This window comes from Trichosporon asahii (assembly GCF_000293215.1).
Source record: "Trichosporon asahii var. asahii CBS 2479 unplaced genomic scaffold scaffold00056, whole genome shotgun sequence".
NCBI classification, from domain to species: domain Eukaryota; kingdom Fungi; phylum Basidiomycota; class Tremellomycetes; order Trichosporonales; family Trichosporonaceae; genus Trichosporon; species Trichosporon asahii.
This window is the reverse complement of record NW_014040868.1, coordinates 301,694-314,988: the sequence shown is the minus strand read 5'-3', so window position 1 is coordinate 314,988 and position 13,295 is coordinate 301,694. Positions and strand designations below refer to the sequence as shown.

The 13,295-nt window shown below is 58.0% G+C and overlaps 3 protein-coding genes and 1 non-coding gene across 4 annotated transcripts; 1 reads left to right on the top strand and 3 right to left on the bottom strand.

Annotated features, from left to right (window-relative positions):
* Positions 1-343: 343 nt before the first annotated feature.
* On the bottom strand, positions 344-3,160 carry A1Q1_03438 (helicase; the record flags this gene model as incomplete). Its single annotated transcript, XM_014323236.1, has 5 exons — positions 344-1,317; positions 1,356-1,893; positions 1,990-2,322; positions 2,367-2,840; positions 2,993-3,160. 5 exons carry the CDS (start codon positions 3,158-3,160, stop codon positions 344-346), a joined length of 2,487 nt encoding a protein of 828 aa, XP_014178711.1.
* A 549-nt stretch (positions 3,161-3,709) lies between these two features.
* Positions 3,710-3,806, bottom strand: A1Q1_t257. The gene has a single exon. It is a non-coding gene; the product is annotated as a tRNA-Glu (tRNA).
* A 1,761-nt stretch (positions 3,807-5,567) lies between these two features.
* On the top strand, positions 5,568-7,324 carry A1Q1_03437 (eukaryotic translation initiation factor 2 gamma; the record flags this gene model as incomplete). The annotated part of the gene is made up of 4 exons (XM_014323235.1): positions 5,568-5,693; positions 5,937-6,074; positions 6,121-6,304; positions 6,354-7,324. 4 exons carry the CDS (start codon positions 5,568-5,570, stop codon positions 7,322-7,324), a joined length of 1,419 nt encoding a protein of 472 aa, XP_014178710.1.
* Positions 7,325-7,473: 149 nt separating this feature from the next.
* A1Q1_03436 (uncharacterized protein) lies at positions 7,474-12,493 on the bottom strand (the record flags this gene model as incomplete). The annotated part of the gene is made up of 3 exons (XM_014323234.1): positions 7,474-9,035; positions 9,104-12,292; positions 12,370-12,493. The coding sequence occupies 3 exons, from the start codon at positions 12,491-12,493 to the stop codon at positions 7,474-7,476; spliced, it is 4,875 nt and encodes a 1,624-aa protein (XP_014178709.1).
* Positions 12,494-13,295: the final 802 nt, after the last annotated feature.

Here is a 13,295-nt window from a genome sequence, read left to right as displayed (position 1 = left end):
GGACCGTTGAACGCGTCGCGGTCGAGAGCTCACGAAATAGCCGTCGACGTGGCCGGGATCGCGTGGCAGAGGTTGGTGGCGATTGGGGCATTTTTCCGGCTATTTTCGCGAACCTGCATATCCTTGCACTGGTCGTGCCCGCGCAAATCTCTGCATGCATGCATTCGAGAAGGTCATATCTGGTATCTAGTGTTCTGAGGTATGAGTGCACGGGCTGGTGCAAACATCAACAGGACGGATAGACAAACACACACCACGGTGAAGCTCACGGTAACCAACAAAAGATGCATTATGCAAATGGGTACGATTACAACGAATGAACAACAACACGCACTCCGACAGTCTACTCGTCGTCGTCTTTCTCCCCGTCTCCGGCAAACATATGCGCGAGTCCGTCGGCCGCCTCGTCCTTGGCGGGGACGAAGACCTCGAACGCCGTCCTCTCTCCCTTGGCGAGCTTCGCCTCGCGCGCCTTCGTGCCCTTCTTGGCGAGACCCGCCGCCCATCCCTTCTTGCGTGCGAACGCCTCCGGCGAGCGGTCAAGCAGGACCTCGAGGTCGGCATCCGAGATAATCATGTCGTCCGCCGAGGCGACGTTGATCTGCTCACCCTCCAGATCGAGGAGAGCGCGGGCCATGTCGATGGTGGACTTCTCCTTCTGCCGGCCGAGAAGAACACGTCCATTGTCGTCGACGACCTTGCCGAATTTGCCCTCCTGGATCACGAGCGCTTCCAGCTTGCGCTTGTTAGTCGCTTTCTGGAGGATCTTGGTCTCAATCGTGTGCTCCGACACGAGGCGGAAGACGAGGACGGGCTTCTTCTGCCCGATACGGTGCGCGCGGTCCTGCGCCTGCAGGTCCATTTGCGGGTTCCAGTCCTGGTCGAAGAAAATGACAGTGTCCGCAGCAACGAGATTGATGCCGAGACCTCCGGCGCGGGTGCTGAGGAGGAAGAGGTTGGGCGCATCGGGCCCAGTACTGTTATTGAACTCGTCCATCTGCAGCCGGCGGTCCTCCTGCTTCGTGCTGCCGTCGATGCGGCACACTTTGAAGCCCTTGAAGAGCGTCGCCCAGTCCTCGACGACGTCAAGCATTGTTGTGAACTGCGAGAACAGAAGCACCTTGTGACCCTTGGCGAAGAGGGCGTCGAGGAGACGGTTCAGCAGTAGCATCTTGCCGCTCTGGTTCACGAGCTCATGGTCCACGATCAACTCGTTGGTGTCGGGGTTGTATGGCCAGTCAAACAGGAACGGGTGCGACGCGACCTTGCGCAGCTGCATGATCATGTTCTGAAGGTGCATGTTGTTCACCTGTTTCACTGCATGTCAGTTCACGTCACTACCAGTCGAAACTCACTCGCTTGGTTGAGACGCCATGCACGACCCTGGTCAACCATCGACATCTTCGAGCCCACGTTCCCCAACGACCGCCTGGAGCGCACACCGTTCGGTTGGTCCGCCTTCTCCTCAATGAACTCGATCTCCGGCTCCTGAGCCACAGCTTCTTCGTCACCTCCCATCATCTTTCGGACCAGGTACTCCCTGAGATCTCCGTTGACGATGGCCTGGTAGATGTCCTTCTGCACCTGTGTCAGAGGAGCGTAAAGCAGGTATTCCTTCTTCGGCGGGAGCTCCTTCTCGACCTCGGTCTTCAGACGGCGCAGCAGGAACGGCTTCAGAATCTCGTGCAGCTGCTGGACGATCGCGCCCTTGTTCAGCAGTCCGTCGCCAGCCGACGAGTGCACATCGTCAAAGTTGAACCACTGCTGGAAGGATTCGAGGTCGTCGAAGATATCCGGCAGAATGAAGTTGAGCAGCGACCAGAGCTCGGCGAGGTTGTTGTGGAGGGGCGTTCCGGTCAAGATCATGCGGTTCGCGCTGGTGTACGTCTTGAGCTCGCGGATGAGTCTACAGTCCAAGTTTTTCAGGCGGTGACCCTCGTCGACGACGATGAACTGGACGTCAGTTAGGTGCAACCTCCTTCAACTCACCTTCCACATGTAGCCGGAGAGGTACTTCTGATCGCGCATACAGATCTCGTACGTCGTGAGGATGATCGGGAAGGTTGACGTAGTATTTCCAGCCAGAGCGCCGTTAGCGCCCCGCTTGCCTTTGCGGACGGCGCCCGAAGCCTTGGGAGCCTGCATGCGAGTCCCGCGGAGTTCAGAGCGGTGCTCCGGGGTACCGTGGTACATGACAACGGGGATGGAGGGGGCGAACTTCTCGAACTCCGATTTCCAGTTGTGGAGCACGGAGAGGGGGCACACGATGAGGAATGGTCCCCACGTACCCTTCGAACGGAGATGGGCGAGGAACGAGATGGTCTGAAGCGTCTGAGAGTTAGCAGAGCAGGCAGCTATCAACTCACCTTTCCAAGTCCCATCTCGTCGGCGAGAATGCCATTCAACCCGTTTTCGTACAGCGAGATCATCCACTGCACGCCCGCGAGCTGGTAATCCCTCAGCTTGGCTCCAGTAACGAGCTCGGGCTGTACAAAGGAGTACTGCTTCTCCGCCTCATCCTCTTCCTCGTGCTTCACCTCAGCGGCCTGGAGGGCCTCCTTGATGTCGGGCTCAGCGGCCTTCCCTCGCCTGCGGGTGTCCTCAGCCCTCCGCCGCTTCTTCACCGGCTCCGCGGCCTCAGCAGCACGGTCACGCATACCCTCTCGCCCAGCATGCGTGCCCTCGGCACTCCGCTTCTCCTTGTTCGCCTTGCGAACCGCTGCACGCGCGTTCGCATTCGCCTTCTCAATCTGCTGTCGCTCCATCCGGTCGCCAATGATCTTGGCGTAGACTCCGGACTTCTCAAGCAGGAAGCTCAGGCGTGCAGCTCGGGCGGCAGCCTTTTCGGGTGAAAGAGTCGTTTTGGGAGGCATCAGCCAAGTTTGAAAGACATGGACGTGACGAGCGACGATGGGAATGTTTTAGTAACGGCAAGATGGGACGTCGGAGAGGCATGTCAGCAGGTGAACACACACATTGTCGCAGAACACACCTCTGGATCAACCTCCTGGGGCTCGACAACCTCGACCTCATCCTCTGCTGATCCAGACGCGACTGGTCGTGAGTCATTTCCGGGCGTGCTGGGCGAGGGGGACATGGAGGTGGACGCAGTGCCGGCGATGGAGTCGGCAACGAGGGAGGGGACGGCGGAGGACCCCATTGGTGTACAGGAACTGTTGTGTCTAGAGAAGTCTAGGTTATAAGCAGATGGCAATGATACAGGTCGAATGCAGTCAAGTCGAGAAGAAGCGAGGCGAAGGAGGCGTAGGAGGCTGGCCGATGCTGGGCCAAAACACGCGTTTGTAATGTCCTGCCGGACGCGCTCCGCCTCTGCTCCAGCTGATGTCAACTGGACGCGTCAAGTCAAAAACACTGTACAGGGGGGGCTCAAACAATATTTACATCACGTGGTCGGTGGCGCTCCCTGTGGCGCACTCTCCACTCCTGCAACTCTGATCTCCTCATATATCTGCGTTGCGCATGCATTCCTGGTAATGTTCCGGCGTTTGCTGCAATCCGCGAGGCGCAGAAGTATGTGGAGGTAGCAATCTCCCATTCTGGGCGCATTGACGCGTGAGCAAGTGGCTAGGAGGGGCACAGCCAAGGCTCCTCCCAACCACCCGAGCCCAGACCCTAGACCCTTTCTCTGCGCCCTCAGAAAATCCTCCGGAACTTCAAGAAAGCAAAGGAGCAGCTCTATTGAGCCGTGTTCTCCGCCAGGGAGTCGAACCCTGCTCTATCGCGCACTGCCGAAGCAATCTCTCGGACTTGAGAGGCGATTATACTAACCGATATACTAGCGAAGAGGAACTTTGCTGATGGTGAGAGCGCCCCCGCGGCCATCCCGCGCTGCCCGTTCGTCATTCCGAGGGAAGTGAGGCCGTGACACATGCTCGTGTGAGCACCAGATCATTGCGGACGCCGGTAGACGATGGGAAAGACAGGCGAGGCGAACTATGGTCAAAGCCGGCGTTGGCTGAGTCGGAATGTGATGGTAAGTCAATTAAGTCAAGCTATGCAAGTCGTCGGCTGTCCGAGAGTGGCTGTCTCAGGTGACGCTAACGGGGCCGGAAGCGGCCGAGTCGAGGCTTGGCACAGTGGAGTTGGCAACGCGGAATAGCCTCGAGGGCAGACCGCAGCAGCAGGAGCTGGGTGTTGCTCCCTGCACAGCGCCGGTAGTTCGTTGAGTCATGAGCAAACTCCGGTCGCCCAGAGCCTCCTCATGTCATTGCTCTACGCTTATCTTGGTAATTGGGAACGAACTCGAGGATTGCGCCGAATACACTTGCGAATTCTGCTGGGTCGACACGAGGTCCGAGACATCAGTGATCGAAGACAAGGGCACGGCGTGAGCGATTCTGCTCTCCGCGCCTCCGCAATGTCGACACCGGCGTTCGCCCGACATCGATGATTAGTCCGTGATGTATCCATGCTTCAGTCTACAATTTGCTAGGTCGTCGGTTGGTGGAGGCGATTAGTGGTGGTCGCCGTGGTCACCGTGTCCGTCCCACGGGTGCTTGAGGCCGAGGAGAACGGCACCGTCTTGCCTGTTTGGTTAGCTGACAAGTCCTTGGAGAGGATAGCTTCGGACAACAGATAGAGAGCTCCAAACAAGTGCGCAGGAAATCGCAAGCTTGGTTCGGCGAAGGACGAGAAGCAGTTCAGGTCGGGAGCGTGGATCGACATTTCGATGTCGATCGCCTTCTCGATGCTGAGCGGCAACCTCCAAGAAGCTGTTTTGGGCAGCTTCGTGAGCTCCTGAGCCCGTTCACGAGGTGTTTATGGAACAAGATCCCGGACTCGAAGTCGTAACGGCCTGGCGGACCGTAGTTGAACCGGAGAATGCTGTCGATCGACGTATTTGTCCAACTGCCTTGTTTGGAGCTCCCCTTGCCTGTATTCCCTGTATGCAGTCCAAACTCACCTGGCACGGTAGAAGACGAAGAACCACATGCCGGCGCCGAGGCCCTTGGCGAGGACGCGGTTGATCATAGGAGGGGCGTGGTAGTGGAAGCCTGCGTAACGTCAGTTTGACCGAACTAGTCCGGGCGGAGCTCGGGGAGGAGTCGGGGCGCTAGTCGAGTCTTAATTCGCACGCGCTTCCGAGTCAAGTCCGATCCGCCGAGCATGTACCGCACTCACCGGCCATGGTGTCGATGTGCTATGCAGTGACCTCAACGCTCGAGACGACCAAGACGGCGTCGAGCACCGGGGAGGAGTGCAGCACCAGGCCTGCGTGCGCTCTACGGTGAGAGCGGAAGTAATTCCGAAACGCCGAGACGGTGGCAAACGAGTGCCTCCATCTTTTGTGTCGACTCGTCGAGCATTGTCATCGACAGCCGTCCGAGTCTACCGATCACCATCTAGCCTTGCTTCTAGCCCGTCTTAAAAGCGTTCGTTACACGTCTCCGACTCGAGTCCGACCAGCACCAGCGAAACCGACTCTGTTGATCGCCTAGAACGCATAAAACCGCACTTTGCCAGACGCCACACCCCCAGTCCCAATCGATAAAAGTCGCATCCCCCTACCACCTGATTCATCTTCCCCCTTCCATTGTTCACCCATCATGGCCGCCGTTAACGACCCGACTGCTGCCTTCCAGACCGAGGGCGGCGCCGACGCCAAGCCCGTCGACATTGACCTCACCAAGCTTACCGCTCTTAGCCCCGAGGTCATCATGAACCAGGCTACCGTAAGCATCGCGATTTGCGCTTTTGCTTGTTCAGTGGCAAATGTGCAAGAGGTTGGAAGGCTCCGGGACAGGAAAAGCCTCTCATGAAGGCCTGTGGGCGTGCTTCGCGTGCTATGGACACCTAGCGCATCCATCGCATGAGCGTTGTCTAGCTCGCCGTAGCCATGACATAAGCGCGCGGTCCTGTCATGAGCGCCGTCTGGACCGGAGCTTCCCATCGATTACGACTTTGCTAACTGTCAGATCAACATTGGTACCATCGGACACGTCGCGCACGGAAAGTCGTCCACCGTCCGTGCCATCTCTGGTGTGCAGACCGTTCGTTTCAAAAACGAGCTCGAGCGTAACATTACCATCAAGCTCGGTTACGCCAACGCCAAGGTGGGTTTAGCTTCAGCTCCATAGCTGACCAGACCAGATCTACAAGTGCCAGAACCCCAACTGCCCCCCTCCCTCGTGCTACCGCTCCTACCCGTCGAGCAAGGAGCTCCACCCGAAGTGTGAGAGGCCAGGATGCGACTCGCGCATGGACTTGATCCGACACGTCTCTTTCGTCGACTGCCCGGGACACGACATTCTCATGGCTACTATGCTTACGGGTGCTGCCGTCAGTGAGTATTTGCAGCTGTCCGCGGCTTGGCAAGAAGCTGACCCTTTCAGTGAACGGAGCCCTCCTCCTCATCGCCGGTAACGAGTCGTGCCCTCAGCCGCAGACGGGAGAGCACCTTGCCGCTCTCGAGATTATCGGTATCGACCCGCACAACATTGTCATTCTCCAGAACAAGATGGACCTCGTCCGCGAGTCTGAGGCGCAGGAACACTGCGAGCAGATCCGCCGGTTCGTCGAGGGCACCACTGCCCGCCTCGCCCCGATCATCCCCGTTTCCGCGCAGCTGCGCTTCAACATTGACGCCGTCGTCATGGCGCTCGCCAAGATCGAGCCGCCCAAGTACGACTTCACCGCCGAGCCGCGAATGGTCGTCATTCGTTCGTTCGACGTCAACAAGCCCGGAGCGTCCGTCGACGAGCTCAAGGGTGGTGTTGCCGGAGGCTCCATTCTCCAGGGTGTGTTCAAGGTCGGACAGGAGGTCGAGATCCGCCCCGGTATCATCACGCGCGACACGGAGGGCAAGGTGACGTGCCGACCGCTCATTTCGAAGATTGTCTCGATGAACGCGGAGCAGAACCACCTCCAGTTCGCTGTTCCCGGAGGACTGATTGGTGTCGGAACGCTCGTCGACCCCGCTCTCTGCCGTGCCGACCGTCTGCTCGGTATGGTTATGAGCAGTGTCGGAAAGGGCCCCAACATCTACACCGATATCAAGGCCGAGGTCTTCCTCCTCCGTCGTCTGCTTGGTGTCAAGACCGAGGACAACAAGAAGGCCAAGGTCGGAAAACTCGTCGTCGGCGAGATGCTCTTTGTCAACATTGGTGCCTCCCAGACCGGTGGCCGCATCATGGCCGTCAAGGGCGGAGACGTCACTATCCAGCTCGTCACCCCCGCTTGTACCGAGAAGGGAGAGAAGATTGCCCTCTCTCGTCGTATCGACAAGCACTGGCGTCTTATTGGATGGGGCAAGGTCAAGTCTGGAGGTGTCCTCGCCGAGGTCAAGGACCCCCGCGGCGACTAAGCACAGCAGCCACCTTAGAGCAGCAGCGTTGACTATCAGTAGAGAGTTTGTAGGATCCTTACAGCATCATGCACCCCATTATCATACAAATCTAGTTCACATCAGTGTTCGAAACTCTAAATATGCTACAACGAAAGTTTACTGATCCATTATATAATGAGACGAAGCAGCTCGGCGGTGCCCGTCTCGCCGAGTGTGATGTCTCCACCACGCTCGGCAGCGTGGGGAACGTTTGGCAACGCAGCGGCGACCTTCTCGTCCTCCTCCTTGTCGTTCAGGTAGATGCTGGTACCGTTGCGCACGCCCTGCGAGAGGATACGGCTCTCAACCGTATCCATCGTCGCGTAGCAGTAGACGGTCGTTTGCTTCTCTTGACCCAGGCGGTCGACGCGGCCGATAGCCTGCAATTCGAACGAATGCTGCATGATGGGCTCGAGGAGATGAACGACGCTCGCGGCCGTCAGCGTGAGACCAGCGCTCTCGCGCTCAGCATGCAGGAGGAAGACCGTGATGTTTGGGTCGTTCTGGAACTGATGCACGACGTCGTTCTTCTTTGTGTTCGAGTCAAGTGACACGAAACGGATGTGATTCACAGTCAGCGCGCGCTCGACAATGCGCAACGAGTCCGCCCAGTTCGAAAACACAACATGACGAACGCCGGGCTGTGTCAAACGGTAGTAGTGCAGGTGCTTGATGAGGAAGTTGATCTGACGTGAGCTGGTGCCGACATATGGCGAGCATACCTTTGAGCCGAACTCGCCCATCATGTCGATGTTAGCGACAGGACGCATGCGATCCACGCTGAGCATGTTGAGTTTGGCGAGGTCGGCAGCGCGGCGCTCAACCTCACGCTCCTCGTCCCTCTTGTCATTCGAAGGTTCTGCCTCGATCGCCTCGGCCTCAGGCTCAGGCTCAGCCTTCGGGGAGCCGCCCTCCTCCGGCGCCTTGATGCGTACGCGCTGGATGCCCCTGTCGTCGATGGCAGTCTTGCAGTTGGCGCACTTGCGTCCGATGTACGGCGCCTTGCGGTACTCAGTGAAGCACGAAACACAGAACATGTGCCCGCACTGCAAGAGCACAGCGTGAGTGTCATCTGAAGTTCCAAAGCAAATCGCGCAATTCTCCTTCAGGTCGTCCACATTCTGATTCTCCGCGTCCAGGAAGCCGAGGTAGCGCCGCCTGACGGACCAGCGGGCGAGCGTTGTTTCGGCGTCCAGAATTTGGCGGTCCTTGAACTCAATCTCCTTCTTGACATCCCTGAATCTGGGCACCGCAACCGAATCAGAGATCTCTTGCAGCGCTGCGAAGTACTTGACGCGGCCGTTGTGAGTATCGCGGAGCATGTCCAGCTCCTTGTTCAACTTGTCGACGATCTCGGTCTGTTTCTTGATGTATCCGCGAAGCATGTCAGCGATGCCCTTGGCGATGGCCGCTTCCTCGGGACGGTTGGCCGCGTGCACAATGTTCCCGAGATCGATGAGAAGCGCCTTCAGAGGACGTTCACATGCCTCCTCAGTGCGCCTCTCGCGGAACGCATTGCGCTCGAGCAGCAGCTTGACGGTAAGGTCCTGCACATCTGTAGGCAGGTCGGGGTCGACGATGACTTGAGCATCCTTTGAGTTGGCAGTGGAGCGCTTTTTGGTAATGTGTGCGTCATGAACGGCGAGAAGCGTGCGCTCCTCGAGCAGCATCTCCTTGCGGTCGGCAATGGCTGCCGCGTAGGCCGTGAGATACGCATCCACTGCTTGTCAGTTCCGGCATCTCCGACGAGCGACTCACGATCACCCTGGGCCTTCAGTGCCTCAGCGTAGTACTCCTCGTCGGGATTCTCCACGTCTTGACCTTCGCCGACGCCGGGAACGGCTTCGTCGTTTGCTTCGATGGGGGTCTCAAGAAGCTCCACGACCTTGTTGCGCCAGTTGTAAACGAGCACTGCATTGTCGTTCAGAATCTTGAGCAGGCTGTTGGTCTGAGCGACGAGGTCACCAGAGAGCATACCGCCTTTGCGGCGGGTGTCCTTTGTCTGGAGGTCACCTAGAGAGGTCACCGCGCCATGATCGGCGATGGCGTCCGACATCGCTTTGACAATGCGGTCCGCGGCCTTGAGTGGACGCGCAAGAATCTCACGCCGGATGTTTTCGGCATTCTGGTATGCCTGGACTTCCAGCTCTTCCTCCTTGTTCGTGTGATGAACGTCACCCTGCAAGAACCAAGACAGATGCAGGATGTTCATGGTCTCGCGGACGGCGGCCCTCGCAGACTGCACCTGCAGACGCTTCGCCCTTTCAGCCTGCGACTCGTCCATGTGTCCCTCGTCATCGACGGAGTCCTCGCGACCCTCGGTCTGCTTGTTGAGTTCCGCCTTGGCCTCCTGGAGAAGCTTCAGCGCGCCTTCGCGCACACGTTCATAGATCGCGAGTGCCTTCAAATTGCGTAAGTCGTCCGTTTCGTCGCGCACAAGAAGCTGTGCCTTGTCCAGTTGAGTGCGGAGGAGGTTGCGCGATGTAAGGGTGAAGTTCTCCTCAAGGTCGTCACGCATCTTCTTCAGAGCTTGCTCCATGGTCATGAGCTGCCGGCCAAGCTGGATGCGGTCGCCGCGGCGGTTGCCGGCACGCTGAGTGGGTTCGAGACCACCGACCTGAATATGGGTACAGATCTGGCGGAGGTGACGCAAAGCGTTCCGGTAGAGGCTAAAGTCGAGCTCCTGGTCTCTCTGCGGACCGTCGGCAATACCCAAACGATCGCGCTGTCTTTCAAGCACATCGAGATAGTAGTGCATCTCAATGTCGGACAGCTCGATCGGAACGACGTATCGGGTCTGGTTCGGCAAATTGAACTCTCCGACGACCTCAGCCTTCGTCGTGCGAATGCTGATCGCTTTGAACAGTCCCTCGAACGCCGCCTTGTTGGACGGCTGGGTGATACGGCTCCAGACGACGCTGCTAGCGACCGGGACGTGGAGGAACTTTAGGGAGCCCTGCAGATCGGAGATACTCGAGCGCGCAGGAGTGCCGGACATAGCCAACGAGCACTGACGGGGGATCTTGGAGACCATCTGGGCTGAGGTGCTGGAGTCACTTTGCAGCTGGACCTCATCCATGATGACTCGCCACCACTCGACCATGACCAGTGGGCTGCGAGGACGCTCATTGAGGCGATAGTTTGCGGTGGAACGGCGACTGCGGCGAGGAGCAGGGTCCGCAACGTTGAGGTCGGTGGAGAGGGTTTGGTACGTCGTGATGACAACATCGAAGCCGCGGATGTACTCGAGGAAGGCTTGCTGAGTGACATCGAGCAGAGATTCGGGATCCTCAGACTTGGGAGTGGGAGCGAATTCCTCTTCCTCTTCCTCCTCCTCCTCCTCGCCTTCGCTCTCCATCTCAATGTAGTCCTCGTCGTCCGAATCGCGCTCAATCTTGACTCCCTTGGCTCCCTTGGCATACTTCCTCCGAGTTTCATTGCGGAACTTGACCCTCTGCCTCTTCAAGTTTTTCGCGGCCTGCCTCTTGCGCTCCTTCAAGGTTGCCGTGCGACGCTTCTCCACCTGTTTGATGAGGTCTGACCATCCAGGATAGACGCAGACCCTCAGGGAAGGTGCGTGCAGTTTCATCTCCGAGACCCACTGGTTCAAGAGGGACTGAGGCGTAACAATGAGAGTGGTGCCGACAGCAGCGACGTTGAGCTGACCTTCCTCGGACCATGCGACGGAGTTTGCAAAAGCCTTGGCTTGGCCGTCCACCCACTGCTGAATTGTCAGGCCAAACTCCGGTTTCTTCTCCAAGTTGATCTCCGGCAGCTTGCGGGCGTTGGCGCTCCCGACGGCTCCAATCATAGGCCGCTCGAGAGAGAGAGGATGCGGGTGGAGCAACACGAGAGCAATTGCCTCAACAGTTTTGCCGAGACCCATCTCCTCGCAAAGCATGGTTCCCCGCACCTTGGTCAGAGGGAAAACATGGTCCAGCGTATCTTCCCACGAGGAGTCGTTGGCCCTCCTCTTGCCCTTAGGGTCGCCCTTAAGCCGGACAAGCTGCGAAGTGAGGCGGTGGAAGGCGTACTCGCCAAACTTGCCAAAGTCAAATTTCACCCATTGGCCCTCGGGATAGGTGAAAGCCTTGTTGCCAGTCACCATCGGAGAGCCTTCCCGCTCCAGGAGACGTGCGACTGATCGCTTCTGGAATGGCAACAGAGGCTTAGTCATTGAGTCAGGCTGAAGCTTTCGAGCGTCGAAACCGTACGGAAGGTCGGGAGCAGGGCGAAGAGCGGCGTAAAACGCCTTCAGCGCATCAGCGCGGGCGGCCCCGAGACCTTCCCGAGAGGGGTGAGGCTGATCACCGAGATCGGCAGGAAGGAGTGACACCAGGACCAGACCGAGAAGGTCGTTGGAAATGTCCGGCTGCGGTAGCAGAATAACGTCCATGTCGAGGTAGACATCGAGGGCGATAGACAGCGTGATCGCGTAGTCGTCCTCCTCTCCGGAGTCGCCAGGAGTCCACGAGACGTCCACGCCGGTACGAAAGTAGACACGCTTTTCGTTGGGCTTATACGTGCCGCGCCGAGTAGGAGGCTCGTCGGGGTCGATGGCCAGAGCGGCGTGGATCCAGTTGAGGTGGTCCCATGTGTAAGAGCTGGGGAAAAACTGACGACGAGCGTCGGAGCCAGTGCAGATGTCGGGAATCTTCACAAGAGGTTTGGTGGTGTTGCCCGGCCGGAACACATTCCCGCAGCTCACAGGCGCAGACTTTTTCTTCTTCAAAGGATGACCGTCGATGTGGAACAGGTCGGCGGTCGGAGGAAAGAAGGGAAGGGGCACACAAGCCTCAACGGAGTCGTGAACAGAGCGGCGGAAGTCGCGCCACACGGGATAAGAGTCGTTGTCACGGAAGCCGTTGGGGTACTCGACGATCTCTGGCTCGGGCTGAAGTGTTGCTTGCAGATGCAAAGTGTGAAGGTGCATGTGCTCGTCGGGTACTGCGAAAATGTGGGTTAGTCACCCGACACAGAATAACTTCTGATTGTGCACGGAAGCGCACAAACAAACAACTTACTCGGTGCAGCACGGGCCCTCTTCCCGCTTTTCGTCGCCTTCATGGCCTTGGTGAGCTGTCCGAGATCATATTCGCTGGTCTGGAGGTAGATGGCCTCCGAAGAGGTGGTCGGAAGAACACTCATTATTTGATGATGAGCGGAGGGTCGGCGAGCGCTCGTGCAGCCAGGCGAAACTACACGTCCCGGATGTCGCGAGCTGGAGCCGAGGAAGGTCGCAGTTGGGGAAGGTCGCAGTCGGATAGTAAGCTGGTGCGGAGGGCGAGCCTTTGCACGGGCCGAGGCTTCGTCGCGAAGTCGAAGCGAAGCCCAGAGTGCAGACTTGTGACTTGAGGAGAAGAGTACAATCCAGGATGAGTTGTTGCGTTGAAAGGGGATGGAGAGGAAGGAAGGCGACGCGAGTGGAGGTGGGTTGAGTGGACCACGGTCAGGTCGCGTTCACGAGACACTAACTTTTGCCACTGGCTGATCGGTATCGCGGGGCCTAACCGCGCAGAACCCTGCGATAAGAAATGCCTGTCACGTGTTGATATCAGACTTTCATGCTTAGAATTACAGGTGTAATCTTTTTCGGAGGGGGAGCCTGACGTCAAATACAGTCAGAGCCGCTTCCGGCGGATGTAAGGAGGCTTGCTTCGTAGGCTGCAAACAGGGCACCCATGTTTTTCATGACCGAGCTCGTCAACAAACCCCACCGTTGGGCTGGACCCAAACGTACCTACTGTAGCCTCTCATTAGCTGGTAAGACGCCGATTATCAAGCTCAATACACCATGCATGACTAACCGAACCTACTTATGCAGCCGATAGTCAGCAATGTACAACGCCAGATGCCAAGCTTCCGAAGGAAGTGTCCTGCTGAAGGGCTAAGATCGATCAGCAGAGTGCGTGATCGACGGCGATCATGATGAGATCAGGTGTCAGCAGCA